General features: G+C 37.4%; 2 protein-coding genes and 1 long non-coding RNA gene across 10 annotated transcripts in view; 1 reads left to right on the top strand and 2 right to left on the bottom strand.

Moving 5' to 3' along the window:
* Positions 1-1,255: 1,255 nt before the first annotated feature.
* Positions 1,256-8,109, bottom strand: LOC102693450 (uncharacterized protein C6orf118). 4 transcript variants are annotated; one of them, XM_015362981.2, is made up of 10 exons: positions 8,027-8,109; positions 6,830-7,485; positions 5,273-5,395; positions 4,850-4,867; positions 4,352-4,476; positions 3,668-3,723; positions 2,742-2,935; positions 2,007-2,060; positions 1,426-1,487; positions 1,256-1,331 (listed from the first exon to the last, which is right to left on the bottom strand). In XM_015362981.2, the coding sequence occupies exons 2-10, from the start codon at positions 7,481-7,483 to the stop codon at positions 1,271-1,273; spliced, it is 1,347 nt and encodes a 448-aa protein (XP_015218467.2). In that variant the 5' UTR covers positions 7,484-7,485; positions 8,027-8,109; the 3' UTR covers positions 1,256-1,270. The 4 variants fall into 4 exon arrangements, with proteins under 4 accessions (XP_015218467.2, XP_006638867.3, XP_015218471.2 ...); XM_006638804.3 differs by having other exon boundaries at positions 4,850-4,909; XM_015362985.2 differs by lacking the exon at positions 5,273-5,395.
* LOC107079378 (uncharacterized) lies at positions 8,092-24,156 on the top strand. Its single transcript, XR_001480338.2, has 4 exons — positions 8,092-8,167; positions 17,826-17,883; positions 21,090-22,356; positions 23,604-24,156. It is a non-coding gene; the product is annotated as an uncharacterized lncRNA (long non-coding RNA).
* Positions 15,901-24,378, bottom strand: part of pde10a (phosphodiesterase 10A) — a 94,503-nt gene continuing 86,025 nt past the window's right edge. For 3 of the 5 annotated variants that reach the window (XM_015362980.2, XM_015362976.2, XM_015362975.2), the window contains exons 18-21: positions 23,939-24,111; positions 23,139-23,250; positions 22,921-23,001; positions 22,284-22,498 (exon numbers count right to left, since the gene is read on the bottom strand). In XM_015362980.2, the coding sequence (XP_015218466.1) occupies positions 22,289-22,498; positions 22,921-23,001; positions 23,139-23,250; positions 23,939-24,111 (576 nt within the window). In that variant the 3' untranslated portion in view covers positions 22,284-22,288. Of the gene's footprint in view, positions 21,188-22,283; positions 22,499-22,920; positions 23,002-23,138; positions 23,251-23,938; positions 24,112-24,378 lie in introns of those variants that run through there. The other 2 variants (XM_006638805.3, XM_015362977.2) reach the window with 1 other exon arrangement.

Consider the following 24,378-nt stretch of genomic DNA (forward strand, 5'->3'; position numbering starts at 1 on the left):
GCAACCACTAATTTAGGGCACACCGTACATAGAAAAGCTGTCAGGCTGAAACAATTTCATAGAGAAAGGCAGACCTCTAGTGGAAAGAGAAGATACTTACATTTTACTTTGTGAGCCCATTAAGGAGCTTCAGAATTTGTTTTGAAATTGTTTGGTCATTTAGTATGATAAATTATATGAAATCCAAATGTTCTAATGACAGGAGTTCAAAGTTTTAATTAGCCTATCCTGTTCAAAATAAATAATTTTGATTTAATCTTCTTCAGTGATCATACCTTTTTTTAAAAAAAAATATTAACCATTTTTGTGGAGATACAGTACGTCGAGGTGCATAACATTTTCGTTACACTATGTAGTTTAATTTCACATGCACAAATTGTTTCTATTTTTCTCCTTTCCTCCCTCCTTGTTTCAGTTAGAAGACCACATGAAAATAAGTGTTTATAAAGCTCTTTCTGGAAACAGCAGCCCAGTGCATTCAAGCTAAAACAACTACAGATTTTTATTCTTAAACGGAAAAGATTGCGAGAGGACCTGTCTTAAGCATTCAGATTCCTTAAAGGTGCTCGCAAAAGAAACCTTTTGTCTTACTACGGCCTTCTTCAGATGCAGAGGTGAAACATCAATGGAAAGACACAAACAGGAACTGCATTTAAAACTGGGAACAAGAAGCTCCTCCTTACAGAGAGGGTTATGGAAATGTGGAACAAACTTCCTAGTCATATTGTCAAATGCAATACAGTACCATTGCTCTTTCAAGAAAAAAAGCTGGATGAGGCCTATAGAATACTGAACCAAATGGCCTCATTCCATATGAAAACTTTCTTATGTTCTTAAGCTTTTATTTTTTGTTAATCGTGTATGATCCCATCCCCCTAAGAAACCCTTGTGAAGCTTGAAAGTCTGACTAGTGTAAGTTAGTGAGTTGTGGGGCAATATTCTGCCACTCCCCATTATAGGAGAAAGCAGAAAAGAGGCTGTGGAGAAAAGTGGCAAATAAAAATGCAAATTATATGTTTATTAGATGTAACATTAACAAACCATGTCTTGGTAAATTATTTGCTGTGTTTAAAAAATAAAGTATGTTGCTCTGTGCTCTAAGGCTTCTGACAACTGATAATTTCACAGGGAACTGATCAGACAGGAGGCACGATCACAGTATGGTGTACCACTTGTCCCCAAGCATTATTATAGCTAACATGTTGAGTCCCAACCACTGAATCAGCCAAAAATAAAAATAAAAAGACAAAAAATATTGCAGCACACTACTTTATTGAGAATTGAGTCCATCATTTTCTTTCAAGGCAGTCTTGATCTTGTTCCAAAGATCCCTAGAATTACATAAAAGATTAAGTGGTCCTAAAAGTACAAAATATACTGTATATATATTTGTACAGTATATTTAATTATTTTTGTGACACATACTTTTGCACTTCATCAGGAACCTTCATCCTGCCAAGTACTTTAGATGTGCCATTTTCCAGATCCTTTCAAATGAATGAAAAATAAAACCCATTGAGTTACTTTTTTTCTGAGGGTTAGAAAAAAGCTCTTGTCACTTAGCATTTTCTTTTCCATTTCATTTTAAACTTGCTTTAACTAAAATATGAATAAATATTATTGGTTAGTATAAAAGTAATGTATCTCACATGTCTGTATGAAAACAACAGTGCCAACAGAGAAAATACAATATGACAATTTGCCACATAGTAGAATTCAGTTAAGTGTTGTTCAGTTATTCTCAGCAAGACTGTTAACAAGAGTTTCAGCAGGCCTTGAGTGAAATTGTACATACAGTATGCTGTATGTAAAGCTTAATAGTATTAACTGTTAAAATGTCAAAAAACATAAAAACAGTAATATAGATGTAGGTTAAATACAACAAAAACAGTGTGGCATAAAACAAGTGTTTTATGTATAGAAAATAATTCGAAACAGTTTAGTTGCAGGTCTATATTTAGTTAAATAAAAATAATGCATAGCAGCATCTAGCATTACAGACTTACTTTTGTTGCTTGTTGTAGATGTTCATTGGAGGTTAACAATTTCATTACTTCAGCCTGCAGATAAAAAATCATGTCATTAAACTGGATATTTGTGTGTCTGTGCCCCTGACATAAATCAGAAGTGAGATGTATGTGGTGCACACATTTTTTTAAAAAATGTATAAGGTCTTGTGATTCGGTTTAGTGAGGAAATAAGAAAGTAATACATGTTTTTTTCTAAACAGACAAATCATATATATATATATGTGGTCACACTTAAGAGTAACAGAATGCCACACCATCCCAGTACTGTATGTTTATCTTAATTTGATCAGCAGCGGAGTCTGAAATTGGAAATACTGAAGTTCCCTATAATCACTATAATGGAAAATATATAGCTTTGCAACTTAGCAACTGAGAGTATATCGGAAGAGTGCAGCTGCTCTAACTACACACATTCTGATGAGCAAGACATATTCTGTTCAATTATGTGGGAGAAGATGTGTCTTAGGGTACAGCTATGTACTATATTTCAGCCATCTGTTTGCTCCTCTCTGCCTACAGGATGCAGGTTTGCTCTGCTCTTCTGAAATGCACTCACTTGCAATACATGTCTTCAGTTTCTTGTACAAATTCTGGCACATGACATTTTTGTTGTGCCAGATTATTTTGTGGATAGCCAGCCTCTGTGCAGAAGTGCTAATTGTAAAACAGTGGTTGACACTCTTCACTCACCTACTGTAGAAATATCTTTACCTTTGAGTCTCTGATACATCTTTCAGTTGTGCCAGTAGTGATGGTTGAAACCATTTTTTCTTTGATTTCTCTCTCCAGCTCCCGAACCTCTTCCCAAGCTGCCCACACCTGGTACCTCATGTGCTGAATATGGTCCAGTGTGCAAAGAGTGATCTCTTTGTGTTTCATTGTCTGCACATTATCCTTGTGGATTTCTGAAAAAAAAGTCCAGAAGTCGCGAATACAATGTCATGGTTCCACTTGTCATCTGAAATAAATTTACAAACTTTAAGGAAACATCCAAAAGTGAAACTCAAAGATATCACAAAAATGACTATACCTAAAATGAAATGAACAAAAGGAAAGAGCACAGGTAAAGAAGGCCTTTGCCCAATCTTCATTTAACCAAATTTCCATTTGGCTGTTAGCAGCTACAGGAACTGATCAGAGGATCTCATCCAGTATTTCTAGTACTAGTCTCCACTGCAGTATTCATTTCTGGTCCTATTTCTTTCTCTTGGTCCTTACAATATCCCTTTTACTGTACCCATGCTTTTGATTCATTCAATTCCTTTTCTTTATCCACAAATTGTATATTTTTAATCACTTTATAAACTGCTTACTTTCTCCTTATGTTTTCTCAATGAACTTACTAAACCATGTGGGTCACTACTTTCTTGACATCTACGTGCATTTTTGGGACTAATCTGCTCTGTACTTGAAACAGAATATCTTTCAACTGTTACCATCTGTTACCCACACTACAGTTACCTTGCTTAACTTAACTGCATTTGCCTTAAATCGGGGAAAAAACACCTAGAGTATATGAAGATTAAAATATCAGATTCGATTTCGGCGTCACACATACAATACATTGCCTGCCATGTGAATTCAAAAAAAGGTAACATTATACTGTAAATAAACACAGTTTATTAAAATTCACTTGCCTTTTTCGTCAAGGCTTCCGGGTTTTGATACTTCAATCTGCAACTCATTCCTCAGTCTGGTGCAAACATTTATAGAAGAGACAATAAAAATTAGTGAAGCATGAAATAGTCAAATGAAAGCTGTTTAAGGATTCATTTGGAAAACATGCCAAAAAACATTAAAAACCCTTTAGTAGGCACCATATTCTGAAAACCCATTAGCTGAATTCTCAAGTGAATTGTTCTGAAGATTGTATTTCTAGACAGGTGAGCTTGAGTTAAGTAGTTGTTAAACACATTTATAATAAAATTATGATTGTATTTTTGTAATTAAAAAAGTGATTATGATGGCTATGAAGACCAAATAGCTTCCAGTGGAATAACATTTGAACAAAGTTTCCTTAAAGTTTAAAACTGACTGAATCAGAGTACCTTAGATCAAATAATAGATTTAGTCTGCATATCTCATATTTTTATGAAATATTTGCCATTATTGTGCAACACATCTATGTGTTAATTAGACACAAAATATTACTGGTTTGGATTAATCTTTTAATGCAGTCTCAATCCAGAAAAGCATATTTTCCCGAGTTCACATTTCAAAATGGGTAAAATTTCCTTTAGCATTGTGATAGAAAAAGACTGTCTTGAGGGTGAAGTTTCCAGTGGCATTCAACAAAGAAAGACTTTCTGTGTAATAATTACTGCTCATTTTCCTCCAGTGCTCTCTTAGCTGTTTCTCCCAGCCGGAGGACTTCCTCTGTGGCCAGCTCTACATCCTGTGTCATCACAAACTGGCTCTGTGTCCTTTGGATTTCTTCCACCAGGGGCTTTCATGGGTCAGAATGTGAAATATAACATTCTGAATAAGAGAACTACACAGAAAAAAGCTATGGAATTTATATAGAACATTTCCAACATGCAGTGTTTGGAGCAGTATGTGCTGGTACACCTAAGGATATGGCTAAAGTTAGCTACTTTACTATTTGCTAAAGTATGCCTAATATTATTTATATTTTGATCTAAATAAATCAGACAGCAAACTTAAACAAGCAAGTAAATAACAATGCATAACTAGCTAACTGCATCACTGCATTTCACACATCCTTAAACCTTAGTTCCTTTTTACTGCTTCATACACAATTGTGCTCCACTGAGCTGCTGTCTTTAACAAACATTTACATCAAAGGACAATAAGCTTACCATGAGCTGAAGTGCAGGCTGGGATTCAAGGAGGGAATTTAAATAGAAGTCATATTCCATCTAACAGAAGAAAAATAAATTATCAAATTTCCTTAAAAAGGGGGCTAGGTCTATGTGTAATTTTACTAATTTTTCTACTTTTTAAAAAAATTAAAATTCCTTTTTATGTGTCTCTCCAGGAACACCATGGGGTATATGTTTCGCCAATCAAACATATGTGTATTTATAAGTGTATCACATGGTTATATGATGCCTTAACATACAGTAAGGACAATCCTCTTTGGAATCCACAGAAACACAAGCAAACTGATCTCCTCATTTATGTAAATGATATCTACATTTTTTTATGTGTATCTTCACATTTAATTGTAGGACTTAAGGCAGTAAGACATACAGTAAAATGTATCCATAAAAATAAAATACCTTAATTTCCTTCAAAAGTTCCCCAAAGACCTGTGACCCATTGCACACGTCAGAAAAAATGTCACTAAACACCTTCAGGTGTGAATAACTGGGCCCGTCCGTGGAAGACAATTTCTTCAGTTCCTGTGTTACAGATATTCAGATGTCATTGGAATAGCTTAGGGAACACCACTTCATACACATATTGTGTCAACCTGTCAGGCCACGGAATCTGGGGTGTTTTCACCTTCCTACAACTGCAATTTGACAGCATTTCAGTTCCTTTTTGTAAACATTTTAATTTATTTGTATTCGGGCACAGTATTAGGGCAATATTAATAATACAGTATTAGGGCAAAAAATAAGATTACCCTTTAAACACGATGCCAGGTAGAGTCAACAGACATCTATGGGACATGTATTAATCCAATTTAACACCACATTAATTCAGTAATGATATACTTTTCATTGTTGTAGTACAACAGCGTCACCTTGCCCAAGATTTTAAAAAAACAAAACAGGATGAGTTTCAAAAGTGTTGTTTCAAAAGTGAAATAGATGAGCAGTTTAAGATAAGCATTAATTGTCTGCTACATTCATTTACTATTAATGCTTCTTTATGAAAAGGCGGCGTTGTAGCACACGTGTTACCTATCCATCTGTCCATGAAGCCATCCATCTGTGTTATGACTGTTAGACCTATCCCTGCCAGCAAGTAAAAGGGCACAAGGCAGGATACACCCTGGATAGAATGTCAGTCCATTGCAGGGCATGTACACACACAGACATGCACACACTCACACCAGGACCAATTTTCCAGGAGCCAATTAGCCTACCAGTATGTCTTTGGACTGTGGGAGAAATCTTGGGAAAACACCTGCAACGCATTTCATAATTCAGGCTCTTTACAAAGTTAAAAACATGCCAGGGTTTGTAATATGTCACATATTCTAATCTAGAGCAACTGTTCTAACATTAGTATGATGAGTAATATGTGAAAGTGATATTAAATACAAAACTTCTATTTCCATACAGTAAACTATTGCCTAGTAAAGGATATAAAGAGCTTACTTCTTGTCATGGTATTTGTCTCCCTCTTGTGGGATGACTGAGAACACGACTACTGCTATGTACAGAGGCAACTAAAAGAATTAACTCTCCTACACCAATGGTGCTTAACCATTTAAGTGTTACATTTATTTTATATATTTGTCTATTCCATGTTTCTAAAAGACTCCATTAAAGTCTGCTTAAATATTTATTCTCAACCACATAGTGTAGTGAAACCACCAGAAACTCTTGTCAGAGTGAATGAGTGCTCCATGAACCTTGAGCTGAACACAGACCGTTTTAGAACTCCACACACACAAACTATGAACTTCTGGAGATGGAGGGTGGGAATATTTGTTTGCAATCGTGAGTGTTTATTCCAAGCTTTAGCACAACAAACACAAGCTGGAGTGGAGTGGTACAGTACAAGAGGACAAGAGAAGCATAATGGGGCAGCCAAAAGATGTTTCGACATGGACCGTTCTCATGAAATCGGTACACAATTAAAACAGTTTTATAGTATCCTACCCGATCCAATTTCCTTGCGAGGTGCTCTGCAGCTTTGTGGCCACTCAACACGTGTCTTTCCTTCATGTCTTGTTTCTTCAGAACCACCTTTTCCAATTCTTGCATCAGCCTAAACTGCTCCTTCTTAGTCAGCCCTGCGTGGTGCGACTGTGTGAGCTGATAACAATCAGGGTTTTGCGCACTGCGTGTCCCATCGCTTCTCATGCCCGGGGGTTTAACCAATAAAAGTTCGGCAGGATCCAAAGAGCCTCTCAGTTTGTCCTTGCTGTCCACTTGCAGATGGCTTGCGCTGGCTGCAGCAGACAGACAAGGTTCTTCAGACCTCGGGGTCTGTGCTCTCCACCGGTCGGCTACTGAAGCAGTTTTTACAGTGAAATCCATCAAAGCATCTTTCATTCTCCTGACAGAAGCTTCTGATGTCTTCAGTCTGCGGGGAGATAGCGTTTTTTTCAGGTCTGGAGTCTTTGAGCTCTCCCAGATAGGTCCATTAGCCTTTTGGACTGGCAGTTTACACAGGTTGTCATGGTTGAGGTGTCCTGAGCTATAAGCCAGGATGTCTGCTTTGTGGGCTTTTTCCAAGCCCTGCAGTAATTCTTTACGGGTCTTGCTGAGAACATTTGAACGTAGTTTTCTTTCTTCCTGGTCAGCCCACATCACTAAAAGCAGAAAATATAATAAATATATTGATTGAGATATATATAATTAAGACTAGGCACCTCCATGTATACTGTACCAAAGCTTTGTTAAATTGAAACAACAATCTTGAAAAACTTCACTACATTATTTTGTAAGAACATTCTGATCATTAAAGACATTGTACTCGTGAACACATGCTGTACCCTCGAGGTACTCCAAAAATTACATTGATGGAAAGCGATTTACAGTAACTGGCTTATAAAGCTTTAATACATTAGTTTGTAAGCTGTTCTAGAACGCCCATCATTTAACTGTAAAGAACAATATACATGTATGTAACATGTAACATTATGTGATCATATGCATTGAGCAATTATGCAAATAGAGAAAAAAAATACTACAAAAATTAAAATGTTATGTAACCTGTAGGCGTCAAGCCAGCATTTCTCTATTTTCAATGTCTTACTTCATATTATATTAACACAGTACATATGCCAAATCATGATTTTATTATTAATTCGCGGAGAAAGCTTATTTAGTTAGTGTACTGCAGACGCTTACCAAGAAGTATTTCCCCGATTGCCCGTGTACAGGAAGTTGATCTCTCACCATGACAACAAAGTGCTCCGCTCTTCCGTCAGGCTCACTTGAACAGCGCTGCTGATGCTGCTTTTCAGTGATTGAAAGCTTGCACTTCTTAAGGTAAGAAGTTTTTTTTTTTATTTGATAGAAATGTTGCGTATTAAGGATGACTTATATTTAACACAAATAAATCGCTGTGCTATAAAACGCAGCTTACTTGCAATACTTCGTGTTAACTTGATAGTAATCCCATAATGAATACCTTAAAATGGTCCGAGTAGATTCAGCACTGATATCACGATGTTAACCCACAGAGCACATTTCAGGGTTATGGTGTTTATTTAAGCGAAAGCAGACTGTATGAGATAAGGGAATGTGAATATTTGTCCTGTCCTTTTCTCCAACTACCCCTCGCTGTGGAAGTCAACATTTTCGCATCTCTTGAAACCTTAGGTTTAGTATCTCGGAGCCCGGTCATTCATGCTCATTGTCATAGCTAATTATCAGAAAGTGATAATTATGGTGGAATCACACCACACAGTCATCCTCTGAAAGAAGGTGCTAGCTGAAGAAGGTGTAGTCCTTTGTGTTTACAATGAATGTGAATTTGTTTCTGTGCTTTCTGCTCATCAGACTATGGAAGAGATCATTATGAATGAATTATGAATTCTAGCTGGGGTTTATGAATAAAATGTGTTTATTTTTCTCTGCTAGCTAAAGTGGCTTTCCCGCAGGACCATACAGTGGAACACAATGTGTAAAAATGGCTGGAAACAGTGAGCTAGCAGATTGCATTGCTGCACTAAGTACAGAACTAAACACCCATTTGTCCGCTATTCAGCAATTGCTCACAAACCTAGTTTCCCTTTATTGTGAAATGCACTGGCTAAAAATCTTCTCTCCTATTTTAGTGATGCCTTTGTGTAGAAATGTGGTTCCTACTCCATTGCATTTTTTTACAGAGGGAGATTTAGTTCAAGTCAGGATCCTTTTTTTAGGAAATAGCTTTATTCACAATGGGCTTGTAAGGTGTTTCATGTATTTATATTTTAAATATATAATTCTGGGCATTCTGTACAGGGTATATATAGAAGGTAAGGCCCCTAAGCTCCCTGAACTGGAAATATCTGCATAAGCATACAGTACCTGAGTAGAGCATGTGTGTGTTTATTTAGTTGTTTATAAATATGTCTTTTTGCCTGATTATTACTCTGTTATTTAGTCTGTTGGAGAATAATGAACACGTGTGTTGTGTAGTGGTCAGTAATCCCTAACTTCATGCAGTGAATTGTTATCTGGGAGAAATTAGTAATCATTATTATTTGCTTGCACTGCAAACTGGAGTCGCAACCTGATGTTAATACTGAATGAGTAACCTCCCAATTTTTTACTTTATTACACCCCTCCCCCTCTCTGTTGTTACATTATTATCAGGATAAGTGCAAAATGTTTATTGCAGCAGGTGCACTGACATTGTATTAGACATGAGAGGGTAAATTCCTGCTGATTTACAATTCTATTCCGCAAGGTTTATCAACAGAGGTTCTATTATGAAAGTTACAGACTAAAAGCATGTGCCACCACCACTGTATAAATGCAGTGCAGGGTTTGCACCATGTTGCAGATGCTGTTTTGTAGTGTTCTGTCCCATTACTCTAATAGTATGTGAATGAGCATGTGCTTCTGAGCCCTGGATGCCACACTTCATCCCATCCCAGCTCATCCCACAAACGTTCAATGGGGATCAAGTTTGAGAAGTTGTCCATCAATGCCGTAGCTATCATAATCCGATCTTGCTGTTGCTCCACGAGCAGCCCAGGGACACGTGCTGCCCTTCTGCAATTCTGTTTCTTCACAGTGAGCCTGCAGCAGAGGCAGCAAGTGAGGACGTGATCGCTGTAGCGCTGTGCAGTCAAACTCCCGTATAAAATCAATTACACATATCTTTTCATTTACATTTGACATAGTTGTATTAAAAGTCATTTTTAAACTGTAAGTGTTTATTATGATGTGGAGGGAAGACTGTTGGCAGGGGAGGGAGGTGAACAGTGTGGAAGTAAGGAGGAATGCGCCTAGAACTGCAGATAAATGGTTATGTAATATTGTGATAGATTGCAATACAGAAGTTCAAACTTGAATAGAAAAGAATAATAAGATTAATACATACGTATTAATTCTGTTGTTTTGCACAAACAATATGCTACGGGGCTAGTTCGGACAAACTTTTTCTTACTTTTTTTTGTTTCACGATCACTGTCTATTTTTTTAATCTTGACATTCTTATATTTTGGGATCCACTTTAAGAAGGTTTGCCTCTCCATGTAGATTTCAAGATTTGATTGATCTCATGCTCTCCTTAGGTTTAGTGCATTGCAAGTGTCCCTACTCCTCATTTTAGACTGTGGTGACGTAGCTTACAGAATGACATCTTAAACTGCTCTGGGAAACCTCATATTTAATACCATTCTTTTAATACCATATTTAAGACAATTCTGTATTTCATACCAGTTTATCACAGACTCCCCGATACCACACTCATCAGTGTGAGCTTTATTCTTTGACTAATTGGGCTTCTGCATCCTTGATAAATCCTTCACTGGTTTAAAGTAATTTACAGAACTTGAATTAGGAGAACAGCTAGGGTTTCACCCTAAGACTGAGTCAGTAATTAGACTTCTTCTCCTGTGTTCTCTATTTGTAGAAATCCTAATGAAAACCAGCTGAGTTTGAGACCTCATACTCCCTTGTGCGAATCTGTGCACTTGTTTTCTTCACTAGAGCAACCCGAAGCCTCCCTCTGGTGGTATAAATCAACATGGACACTCCAAGATTGCACTCTCTGTTACACCACCAAATAATTTCTTGGAGACCTCTGTACTATCCTGCGACCTTAGATGTGGTACTGTTATTAAACTGAACCTACCAGGAGGACCTTCTATCTTTAATCACAAGTCATTTCCATTTGCCCCATTCAGAACCTTCAGAATGAGCTTAATCTACCTTTGCATTTGAGGGCATTTTTAGTCATATGATTAATTCCTCTCTGCTTGACCCTTAAAGTTGTCAACAAACATATCCTGTTATTTTTATATTGGTTATTTATTTCTTTGATTGATCTTCTGTGAAACACAGGTACTGTATAAGCATTTTGTCCAGTTCAACAATTTAAATGAGAAGTTGTTCTCAAGTGACTTTTTCTAATTAAAATATATATTTGTATATGTAGTGCATAAAATATCCAAAATATCCAAATATCATGCATAATCAAAATGTTGCACACAGCATACTCATTATTTACAGTTTAAATTAGTGGTTCAAGTAGTTTCCATCTGATTGTAAGTGCTGGTAAAAGCATTCACATAACACTAGATGGCACTTGCACCTTTAAAATAACATTTTTCCCAAGAATTTCATTATCAGCATCGAACTGTCCTGAAGTCCTTCAACATTACAAATCACTACTTCATTTTGGTCACAAACGAGATTTGCTCAGGACCATATTATACAGAAAGTCAGGGAGATGTCATTAAAACTGACTCTTGTGTTCCCCATAAACAAACTGTGACTGTTTGTGTGGCTTATGTACATTGTTATTATGCATATAATCCATGCTTGATTTCATACATATCCCTGTTGATTTTGCTATCCTGTTGAGTGTTGGACGTTTTAAAATCGTAAGCTGTCTTGCACGAAAAAGGGATGTGCCTTAGATATGGGTGCTTGGTTGCTGTGCTTTTCAACAGTGACACAAGGGCAGTGCAGTTTAAAAAATGACTTACATGTAGGGTCTATCCAACATCACCCCAGTGTTTTTCACAGCACCATATTTTACACCCAGCGTGGGTTTTGCCATTGAAATCATATACCCTTAAATCCTGACTTTCACCAACTGACTTACATTTCCGGCAGCTAAACCCTGCACTGTGTAATACATCCATCCATTTTCTAACTCATTCTTCCAATTCAGGTTCATGGGGAGCCAGAGCTTATCCCAGCCAGCTGCAGGCAGGGTATACCCTGGATGTGATACCAGTCCATCACAGGCTACACACAGACATACTGTACAGACACACCTAGGGCCAATTTTCCTAGAAGCCTAGAAGCATGTTTTCTGGACTGTATGAAACCCACACAAATACAGAAAGAACATACAAACTCCTCTCGGATAACACCTCAGCATGACCAGTGCGCCAACAGTGTAAAGCTTTTGATTATATGTAGTTGGAAGACAAGTTTCAGAAGGAACAGTGAAACATGACTCAGAGGGCACAAGTGGAAAATAAGTGGAAGTGTATTTAAAACAGAGAACAAGAGATACTTATTTTTTACTTCTAAACTTGTGGACGTTTAGAACAAGGTACCCAGCCATGTTGTTGAAACTGTTACCCCGGTTTCATACACTAAATAGCTGTAGGAGATCCTTAAATCCACTGGTTGGATGAGCCAGATGACCTCCTCTTATACGTAATCTTTCTCCCAGTCTGTTCTTTACATTGTATTCCCCCCAATAATAAGTTTTTCAGTTTTTCTTATTGTTGTAAGGTGTGTTTATAAATCAATTACCTATAGTTATAACTATTGAAAAAAAATTGTATTCCCGTATCAGTGAACAGAGTGATGGGGGAGTTAAAAATAAACTGCAAGACAATAACTTTAATTTGGAACAGGCATACTGTACAAAGGTCAAGCAATGGAAACTGTGCCACAAGTAGGAACAAGATGTCATGATAAGCAATGGAAAGTCTAAACTATCTAATGGTCTAAAACAAGAATTCGAGCAACAATGGAAGAGTTTCAGATTAGAATTTCTTCTTGGCAGCAAGGAATACTGGACATTGGATGCAGTAGACAGAGGAGATGAGCTCCCAAAAGCACCTCCATTTTCAGATACTTTAGTTTCTCAGATGAGAGAAGATGCTCTTAGTTGTCAGATGCTGGTCACATGTGGGTGTGGTGATATGCACAACAGTAATTTTCTTTTAAGCAGCTACATGTCATTGTAGCGGCGAGGCTTAATAATAAGGCAGAATTAAGTGTTTCTGAGCTTTCCCAAATTAGGCCTCATTTCTCTGTTCATCTCTGTGGTGCAGCCACAGAGAAACCATTCATGCAAGGTGATTTAAGGTCCAAGGACAGCTCCCAAAGGGGGGTGCACTTAGCTAAGCCTGGCTATCATGATCAATGGTCATCCATTGGTGCCTATCTGTCTAGGGAGTGCGAGTTGGACATCTGGATTGCATTCCTAAGTGTCAGGACTAAGTGACTCATATCTCACCTTGATCAACCAATCAGGGACCGGTAGGGCCGAGTAACCCACGTGGGACTCTGATGCCCATGGAACTTTCAGCCAATAAATGAGCTGAAGTTCCTCCAGGTAAAAACAGGCAACACAGAGAGCCTGAGAGTTTTCAGATTCAGAACGAGATTCAACAAGATTCAGACAAGATTCTAAAGGGAATTCAAAGGAGAATTCCAGGGCAGGACGGCCCAGGAGCAGAAGGCTCCCAAGGGCAGGACATTCTCGCAGCGCGCCTCCTGACCATCCTGAGACTCAGCCCGGACAACCACGGAACGGCCAGTGTGTCCGAGTGCCAGAGAGTCTAGAGTGGAGGTTGCCAGAGAGTAACCAGCAGCAGGCCTCGTGAACAGGTCGGAACTGTGGACAGCTGAATCACTATTCAGAACTAGCTCTTCATCATAACGAACTGGTCCTCTTCCTGACTTGCTGGGACCCACAGTCATCTTTTCTCCTGTGCACAAACTTTGCTAGTTAAAGCCAACAATGAGCATCTGCAGCGCACCGTCGCAAGCCGCACAGCACAGCCTGGCACGGAGCCAGAGAGCGCGGATTGGACAGCAACAGCCTGCAACTGTTTCTTTGAGTCCGCAGGAGATCTGAATCCCCAGAGATTGGATGAGTATTCAGCTTCAATGCATTACAGCTCGAGAATTCAATTGTTATTCAACCAGTTGATATCAATTTAATTCCGAAGAGTTATGTACTTGTTTGAGTATCTAATGTAGAAGTTGTAACCAAGTTCACTTTACGAAACGGTCTTAATGAATGATATACTGAACGTATGTCCTCTTGATGTGTAACTCTTTGTAACTGATTGAATATATATCTTTTGTATTCTGATAACCCTCTCGATAAGATCTGTTAGGTTTATATGCATATTCTATGTATTAATAAATGTATCCTCGTGTATTAGTACCTGTGTGTGCGCGTTGTTTGAGTTATATCGCATGGTTGGATTCTAAAGCCACCAAAAGAATCAACTTTGTGATTTACTGCTACAATTAATAATTGTCTCAGTAAATGCCCAAACCCTACAGAACTGGTGCCTTCAGAGAGCCACTATGATTACATATTTGGCGTCCCTGAACCGGTTTTCTCTACATCATGATATGGTGATATTTCCCTCATCATCCATTCAGGACATTTCCTGGAATAAACACTCAAGCCAACAACTGGGGCTGGCCTAATCTAAATTATGCAAGATGAAGAGATGCAATTCCATAGGATTACACTGGAAAGTTCATAAAAAATGTGCCAACTTTTTTCTGCCTTGCATTAGGTACATGAACATTCTGTTAATATAGTTACGTGCACCACTAACAATAGTATTTTGAATAAATACGTTTTTCAATCACACTTGATTGGTGTCTTAATCTTTTTTGATGAGTCTCCCTGTATTTAAATATAGCAGAAAACATGTTAATAACTGTGCTAGAGAAGATTTTTAGAGATAAAATCATGTAGTTGAGCCTACATTAAAGAGGACACAATTACACAATATTCAGTTTTCTAGGATGCTCAGCAAACATTTGAACTTAACTTCTGTTCTTCCATTAGAAACAAAGTTTGAAATGTTTGAAAAGTCTGATGCTTGTTTTCCTCATTATGGCTGTCTGATGTTGTGAAGAATCTAGGACATCTTAGGATACTTACATATAGGCTCTTTAATTTTACATGTTGCATGACTTTTCAAGCAACTATAACAACTTATGACAGATGAACAAGAGTTACATAACCTGCCCAGACCTGCTTCATCAGAGTGATACATCCTCCTAATCATTGCCAAAGTGTTTATAAGACCACAGAATCACTCCCATCATTGTAACCAGACCTGTTCAGAGGCATCTACACAAACTAGAAATCCATGCTCACCAACCTATACTGAAGTCATGGTCCAAATCCCAGACATATGGTATTAAGATGCAAACTTCAATAGGCTTCCTTATTTTACTCTGTCAAACCAGGATTTTAATTCCATTGAAGATCCCTAGGACAAATTGGTGTCTGATGTGTTTAAAGTGTTCTTTGAAGACAATTCCACACAGAAGCTTGTCAAAGCCAATAAATGACATTTCTTTGCTCTATTTCAACCAGATAAACAATGCTCAAAAAGCAAAGTTTATATCTAATTTGAAATGGAATTGCATGTTAGTGCAGTGATTAGCATTGCTGCCTCTGGGCATTGGGTACTGGGTTCAATTCCCGGGTGCTGTCTGGGTGAAGTTTATCTCTACTTCCCCCGTTTGCACGAGTTTCCTTCAGGTGATACAGTTTCTTCTTACAGTACTCCCAAGACATACGAGTAGGTTAATGGGCTTCTGGGAAAATTGGCCCTGCTGTGTTTGTGTCTGTTTGTGACCTGTGATGGACTGGATTCCATGAAATTGCCTATATTTGAGGAGCAGTAGCATCACAAGAGTATTGGATGGGTTTTGGACAAGAGTTTTTTTTCTAAAGTCATTTATGGTTGGTTTACTTGCACCCATTGTCTATTATATTCAATGTTGATTCATTACTTGAAATAAGACTACAGAAGTAAATGAAAAACAAAATATCTGTTCTGTGCATTTATTTACAATGGTATAATAAATGGTTTTGATGTTCTATAGTACAAACATAAGAGTATTCTTTTAAATACAAAGACTGCAAATGAATACATGGAGAAAAAACAACATATACAATATTTAAATTTATAAATGTGAATTTAAGACATCTCAAAATTATTGCACTTGCATATATATTTTATACAAACCAAAAATAAGAATAAAAAAAATACAGCTTATTTTATTCAATTGGTAACCAAGTACTTGGTATGCTACCCTGAATCAAATTACTTGTGAAAAAAATCCCATCCCAAGCTTTGGTCACAGATTTTATACACATTTGTTCTTTATATGTGTACAAACCTAAGCTAATCATTTGTTCTTACATTGGAGCAAGTCAGATCTCGGATTACTAAGAGTAAGTAAAGGAGTTGTAAATATTATCCATTAACTGTTTTCCACAGCTGAACTGATCAGAAAGACAAGGATCTAAGAAATGGATACCTACAGTAGCAACAATGGAGAGAAAAGTACAATAAGACTCCTTCCTGTTTTGATATTCTTGCACTGCTTTGGAAAAAGCAGCAGCTGCATATTATTACCTTCTGTTTAAGTTCCAGTTAAATTTGACCATACCAGGGTATGTGAATATTCGTTTCACGTATTATAAATAACATCAGTCTTTATTCCCAGAACAACAGAGAATGAGACCTTTTCTTTCTTTCTTTTTTGAAAGGGTGGGAAAATAAATTTTTAAGATCAGCATAATTTGATTCACTTACGTGCTTCAGGAAACTTACTACCTCTTGCCTTCCATAGTTTAATGAAAAAGTTATCATAGAGCACAGTGATTTATAAGAGCAGATTACAGTGGGGTCACAAAGCAGAACCTGAGCTATTTCAGTGAAGTAATGTTTCTGGAACTACACAATTTTCGAGGAGGACTGTGGCCATTTTTAGCACAAGCATAATTTTGTTAGCCACATTTACAAAACAAGGTGTTTCATAAAAGCCATATTAAGGAATAGCTGTACAATAAGTGCTCCTAAACAACATATAATGCATAGCCCCCAAAAGAGATATTTTAGTTTTTAGGTTTGTTTGTGCAAAGTTCTTGCTTTATTTCCCTTCATATTAACTGGCCTGAAAGCTTTTGTTAATGGCAAGACCTTCCCTTGAAAACAACAAAACAAAACATGCATGTTCTCATATCTTTACATGCTATTTAACCTGTGTTGCACACCATGAATGAGGTCAAAAACCTTCCTTTCATAAAATCATCATTAAATGTGCTCATTAAACATATTTCTCCACTTTCAGGTACTTTTATATTTTCCAAGCTCAGGTTTGCAGCAACACCCCAAGTAATATGCACACATTCTCCCCTTCAGCTGGTTATAGATTCCCTTGATTGCAAGCATGCTGTACAAAGCCTCCAGGCTTAATGGATCACATTAAGTTACTCCACAATGCAAATGCCATTGAGTTCCTGAAAAACCCTCTGAAGAGTTACTAAGAACCAAAAATGTCAGAAGCAAAGACACCTGCTATGGCCCTAACATTAGCCACTACTTTCACAAGGTTAATTTTTGGAAACGTACTTACAGTAAATATATGTCAAAGCAAGCTAAAAAGACATATTGGATTGACACTGCAGTCCAAAATGAATCATAAACCACACATGGGATATAGTTCCTTATAAATTAGTTTAAGAACTAACTTCTTGATAAAATATTAAAATGTACCGTTAACATTGATTTCTTTTATCAAGGAAGGTGGGGAAGAGAAAGTTGGTTGATTAATTTCTAGGTCACAGCAACTTAAGTGTTTCTTGGTAATGATCACACAGATTTTTCCATTTATATAGTTCTTGCTTTGTGCAGTAAAGTGTTGATAATTGTTAAATTTATACCTAACATTATTTTTCCTCTAATAGCAACCCGAGTGTGAAGGAGACCTCCTTGGGTCAGGCACCTCACATCAACTATATACAGGTAAAAAAACCTTGCAGTCATCCATCTTGACCAATCGGAATGGAAGACTGTGTAGATCACCATGGTGTTTTATCCTGTGCTGCTGGGCTTTAGCACTCATTATAAGTTTTGGTAACTGACTGCAATCTAATATGCATTTCAGTGTTGGGTGGCAGTTTTTACAACAATTTCATTTTTAAATAAATGTCTTTTATGAAATTTCAATGTCACACTAAAATGGTTATTTATCTTAGCTCGCAGTTATCATTGCTATTTTCTGCCCATTTCCCATTCAATATTCATAACACAAAGTGCTTGTTCAAAATTGTTTGCAGTGGTCTTCCACCAACACAGCACTTTCTGACATCTAAAGAAAAACACTGGGGAACAGCCAAATTACAATGCAGAAAGAAATAAAATTACATCATCTTTTTAATGGCAATGGTGTTTTTTTAATATGGAGAGACACACATTAAGTTTTTTTATGACAAAAAATGCTATGTAATATTTAAATAGTTTTTCTGATTACACAGAAGGTGAATCTTGTTTTCATCAACAAATAGGTTGATAAATCTAAATGCAGTTATGTTCTCCCCACACTGTACTAGTACACAAGTAAAGAGCCAGCTTTTTTGTAGTAATGTTGTTACTGAAAACTAAAGAAACACTAACTAAAGCCATAGTGCAATCAAAGAAACAGAAAGGTGCCAGATAAGGAATCTATACATAGAAACCTTCCTATTACAACCCAGAAGAATTGGTTTTAGAAAAACGGGTTAAAACACTGGAGGCACAAAGATGAACCTCCTGATAGCACCATTGATGATTGCAGCTGCGCTATATTATCCTAGCAGTGAAACAATTGTAGAATATCTTATTCTTTGCAGGGCCATTTGTTTAAAAGTATGGATGACATTCAATACAAACATTATTCTAGAAGTTTCTTCTAAAGTGCACGCTCTAGAAAAGCAATACCGTGTATGAAAGTTAGCAACATTAAAACTCCCCAACTTGTAGATTCATGCTTCTGACATTAACATTTGTAGCAGTTTTGCTCCGTGTGCTTTTTTCATGAGTTTTTTTCTTCCACTTCTGATTTTCTGTCTAAAGATTAATCCTAACAGAGACATTTCAAAGTACTTTCCAGAGTTATGAACCACTTTGTTATTCAGATATAAATAGACTTTTCTTACAAACCACTGTTTTATTATTACTGAATTTCAACATACTCGGTTAAAGAGTGAAAGATTCCCACAGCACCCTTGCTGTTGACCTCTTAGGTTTAGTCTTTTAGAACATCATGCATATTTTGGAACGCTCAAATATAGTATGTATCTCTTTATATATGGAAAATAATTTTTCACAAAATTATCCACAAAGATTTTTCAATTTTCTGAAGTTGTCATCCCTGCCTCCACTCTTCAGGTCCTTGCTCATTAGCAAATGATTGAGGATTTCATAAAACAAGATGGGCAAAACTGCAAGAGAACACCAGCTGTTACACTCCCGTCGGTTACCTCTTCTTACATTCTGTGCATGTTACTTGGTGAAAGAGTATATTATAGATATGAATAATAGAAGTTTGCATTTATCCAACAATCTTCAACAATAAGGCATTTCCATTCATGTATTTTCTCTGTTTACTTTAAAGCTATTCCTCTTAAGGAATGAAGGAGCTTATTATTAGATATTATTTTCAGTTTGATTCTCATTTAGACATTTCTTCAAATATCAAAATTGTTTCAGAGTCTACCCAGACTGTACACAGTGTGCAGAAATCTGTGCATTTTGCTTGGCTGAGACTAATAATAAATGGTACAACATAAGATGGACAACCAAAATAAGTTAGATGTTTCAAATAAAAACACAAAAACAAAGCACATTGCTAAAAAAAGTCTGAATCTGATAATACTACCTTAAGGAGTGCAATTCCAACCTGCAGTGTCAGTCTTCCATCCTCTATTGCTATTTTAAAGGGAATATTTTCACTACTGCAACTAACTCTTCTTCCTTAAAAATTACATTAGCTTAACTTTGTTGAATATCACAAAACCTATACAATAGGACAACGACTTTTTTAAGTCCACCAGTTTAAGTCTGATCATTTCATGCTCTAGAATAATTCAATGGTAACTGATTTCATGCAACTGTTTGCATTTGGGGATCATTTTAAACAGAAGATACATTTCAAATAAATTACATGACTTCAAATATTCTTGATATTATTCAAATTTAAAGTATTGCAGTCAGTTCAGTCGTCCTGACCCCAGTATTAGTCATAACCCTTACTACCATGCCCAAGGCTCACAGCTATTTGTGGGCTCTTATTCCCTGAAGTTCAAGAGCTCACTGCAGCATTTCAGAAGTTCTTTATCTCGTTATATTATTGTGTCTTCCAAAAAGACAGACTGTTCTGTGGTGTTCTGTAAAGCTAATGTACATATAAAGTGGAGGTTCCCAGAATTCACAGTTAAAGAATTTCAGCGAGGAACACTGCCAGTCATTATGACTACAGTGGAAATCATGTTATCTTAGGCCAAAATGCTTTGCCACTCCTTGCACCTGGAAGGTTGAGTTTTTTTTTTGCCATCTGCTGTAAGAATAGGTTGTATTTTATTCAAGTACTGGTACAGAACCTTTTCTCTTGATAACAGACACATTCCTGAGACCGCAATCATTGTTTAGTCTCACAACACGCATCTTCCATAAACATTCCGGCTGATGTATAACTAATCCATTAGCGCTTTGTGGAATTAGCCAACCACAGTTTCAAAAGTACCATTTCTACAGGTTAAACCTCTAGAACACAAAACAGGCAGATTTAAAACCACCTGCCTTAGTTAGGGTTTTGAATTAAGGCCTCAGCAAATATAGACCGCAAAGGAAATCGGTTAAAACAAAATAAAACAAAACGCTAAAAAATAGACGTTCACTCTGCTGAACATATTCCCAAGCGGTATGGTTCAGGTGATCAGATCACAAGCCTCATTCTTCAACTGAAGTCCCTAAAGTCACCATTCCAGGTGACACCTTCAGTCTATGGACCTCCATCACCCAATGAGGTAACTGTATGTTTTTAGTGTTCTTCAACGAAATCACTCCTCCACCTAGTGCTCCGCTTCCTGGCCTCACAGGAAGGTGGTCGTGCGCACAGGAGTCTTTCGCAAGATTTGTTTCCCTCTCTGTCTCTGTAGCTCCCTGTCCATATCAATTGTCTATTTTCACAGGAACGGTCTCCGCAGACTCAGAGGTAACAGACTGGGAGGGAACCCACATGGAACTGTCCTCTCCTTCAGCCAGTTTTTCCCACTGGGCGAGGTTTTCCCTAAAAATAGAAGCACACAGTTCAGGCAATGAATGGAAAACACTCTAAGATGTAAAGGCCTTATAAGTACCAGAAAATGTGCAATTGTGAAATTGTTAAATGAAAAATACCAAACATTTCTTATCTGGAAAATATGAAAATACTGGAGGGAATGTGCAACTTGAGGTTTACCATAACGAGAGTTATCGTAAAAGAACGAGCTATTTTAACCTATCATCATAAAAAGCATCCACTCTCAATAGTGTAGGAACTTTCAGTGGTGTTGGCTATGGTTGTGTCTGAGTGCAAACTGTCAAAAAAAAAAGGAGGAATACGTCTGATTAACATACTAAACAGACGCTGTTGGCAGACACTGATAACAAACAATTTCAATAGACTGCTTCCAAAAGAAATGGACATAGGCTTGCCTACAGGCTTATGCAGAGAAAAAAAAATGAATATCTTAAACTAGGTCAGCTAGTTTAATTGTAGCATTTTTTCCTTAGGTTTTAACACGGCTAAACAATTGTATGAGAAAGTAGTGTTTTTTTTTTTAGACCATTCCTTCCAATTAGAAGTTGATGTAGTTTATACGTCTGCCTGATCCCACAACTAGCAGGGGCTCCAATGTGTCTGGGATGAGTGCCCATGAATTCCATCACAGAACCTTGGTGCTGACGCAGTGTTGAGCTTTTCATATCACTAAACAGAATTTGTTTGCATTCCCAGTAGTTCAAGGACACAGTGGCTTAAAACTGCACTATCCAGACTCCTAAAATAAAGATCTATAGGATAATTAATACAATGATATAAAAAGGGAATCCTATTTTTTTTTTTCAAAAAGGCAATCATATACACTTACTGCCCAAAACAGTAGGAATACTCCCACCACCCTCCGCCAAATAACATGCTGGGGCTCTGTGAGCAGCAAGAACAGCTTGAACAAAATGAAACATTCTACAAGATTTTGAAATATTGGAAGCACATCCTCGATTTCGCTAACAAAACTGTTTCTACTTAGGGCTGTTACGAGGGTTGTTTTGTGTTTGTAGATTCCTTATGTTTTCAGGATTTGGGATTGTTCTGGTCAGGAAAATGTGTTGGAAGCCTGTGTCTGGATCCTCAACCCAACCAATGCCTGACACTGAGAGAATCCATTGTTCTGGCTGGTACTCCTAAAGATGTGGCCAGTAAGCACAGAATTTTGCCCAATGTAGGCATCAGTATTAAAATGCATTTGTACCTGCATGCTCTCAGAAGTGGGGTGGATGGAGGAAATAACTCAGACAAAGTTGTATAACAGGGGATTGCTACCGCATTGTAGAAACCCACCTATCAAAAAAGAAAGTAAAAGGTTAAAAAGTACATAAACTCGCCTTTGAGTAAACAGGAAAAAAAGTATTCTAAGGAACTGGAACAAAAGAATCAAATGGTAGTAGTGTGCAATTTCAGGGGATAAATCCAGGGGCATAGTTTGAATAGTTCCTTAATCCGACTGCTTTACATGTCAAGAGATGGAAGAATTTCAGTTTTGTGGAAAGAACACTTTTTAAAAACAAGAAGAGACATCTTAAATAAGAAGTACTAAAACTGAAATGTATTTCAGTGCTGTGTTGATTTGATGCTTATTAAACCTTTTTTTTTTCTCCATAAAAACCTGGCTTATTAAGCTTGGCTGGCAATACCAGGTGGGATTTAGTAACACACCCATCAAACAGAAAACATGAGGGTTATAAAAATTGAGAGATTCTCACTTGACCCTGGGGAACTTCATCTTTTTTATCTCTATCCATCATAGGGATTGGCTGCATACCGATCTTTTTCATTTCATCTCCCTATGCAGAGAAAGCAAGAATAGATTAGAACTATTTTGTTAACCTTAGACAGCAGCAGCCTTTTTAATAGAACATGGAAAAACAAAAAACAACACAAGTTAAGAAACAAAAAATATGAATTAGAGAAATTCTCATACCTCAGCCCAAAATTCTGCATATATGTCATTAGCGGTCAACCTTGTCACAGGCCACAACTTTGTGACCGAGCACAGGTCACATGCTGTCATCATCAAACCTATGACGCGATCCCTTTAAACAAAAAGGAAAACAAGTTCTTGTTAAGATGACCACAAGTAGGATTCTGTCCTCTTCTCATTATGAAATAGCCTCCCCTCTGTGTTTTACTCAAGGGCTGTGTCTGAGTACATTTCATTTTTTTTCTCCCTAGCTATTGGGTCAAACATCTCTTTACTGTAATATTTTAAAACAAATAGAGTGTCATTTGTATTTTTTATTACATACCCACCCAATCTGGAATAAACAGTCATTTACAACCTGGCTTTCCAGCAGTGATTCTTGTACCCACAAATAAAGAATGAGGATCCATAAACACACCCCTCCAACATGTCGTCCTGTCAGATTTGTTTTTTTTTTATTTACAGGAGATTGGAGTAACAGATTTTCACACATCACATCACCAAGACTTCAGGGTCATTTCTGGAGTCACTGTTGTACCCATCCCTATCGCCAATTGCATACTGCCATTTGGGGAGCCCCAGTCACATTCAGCTAGCCATATGACTCGGGCTCAAACTCATGACTGCTGGGCTGCAGAGGACTCCAAGCAAGTGCCTTGGTGGAGGTTTTCTTGAAACACCTTCCTTCAGATGAGAAATGACAAAGTGGAGTGACAAATGCTGACCTGAAGAATGGGCATCAGGTAAGCGGATATCTCAGGACAATGTCAAGAGTGTGGCCAGAGGATGTCTTGGGCTACCTGTGTGCGTGATTGTTGAGGTCCAGAGCTCCTGTCGTTAGTAACTCCACCAGCTGCTTCCTGTTGCCAAAGTACAATGCTAGGTCTGTGGCAATGATGGCTTTCCGGATGATCTCCAGGACTTGCTCATACTCACTGGAAGTCAGGTTGGAGAAAATATTGTGCCCTTCCAGCTATGAGAAAAATAGAGATCAATAAAAAAGCAAAAGCTCTACTTATGAGGCGTTCGTCTGATCTTTATTTGGGATAAAAGTCTTCGGTAAATATTATTAATTGTCTTAGCTCTTTACTGAGGAGGAATCGTATTACACAACCATTCTGGAAACGTTTTGTGGAGTGGGTTTCTTAACCACGCTGTATTCATCTCAACATTTGTTCCTCCGTGCCCCACGTCACTGCACTTGGAACATGCATCTGTCCAGGAAGTAGAATGTTACAGG

Source organism: Lepisosteus oculatus, chromosome 17, assembly GCF_040954835.1.
Source record: "Lepisosteus oculatus isolate fLepOcu1 chromosome 17, fLepOcu1.hap2, whole genome shotgun sequence".
Lineage (NCBI taxonomy): Eukaryota > Metazoa > Chordata > Actinopteri > Semionotiformes > Lepisosteidae > Lepisosteus > Lepisosteus oculatus.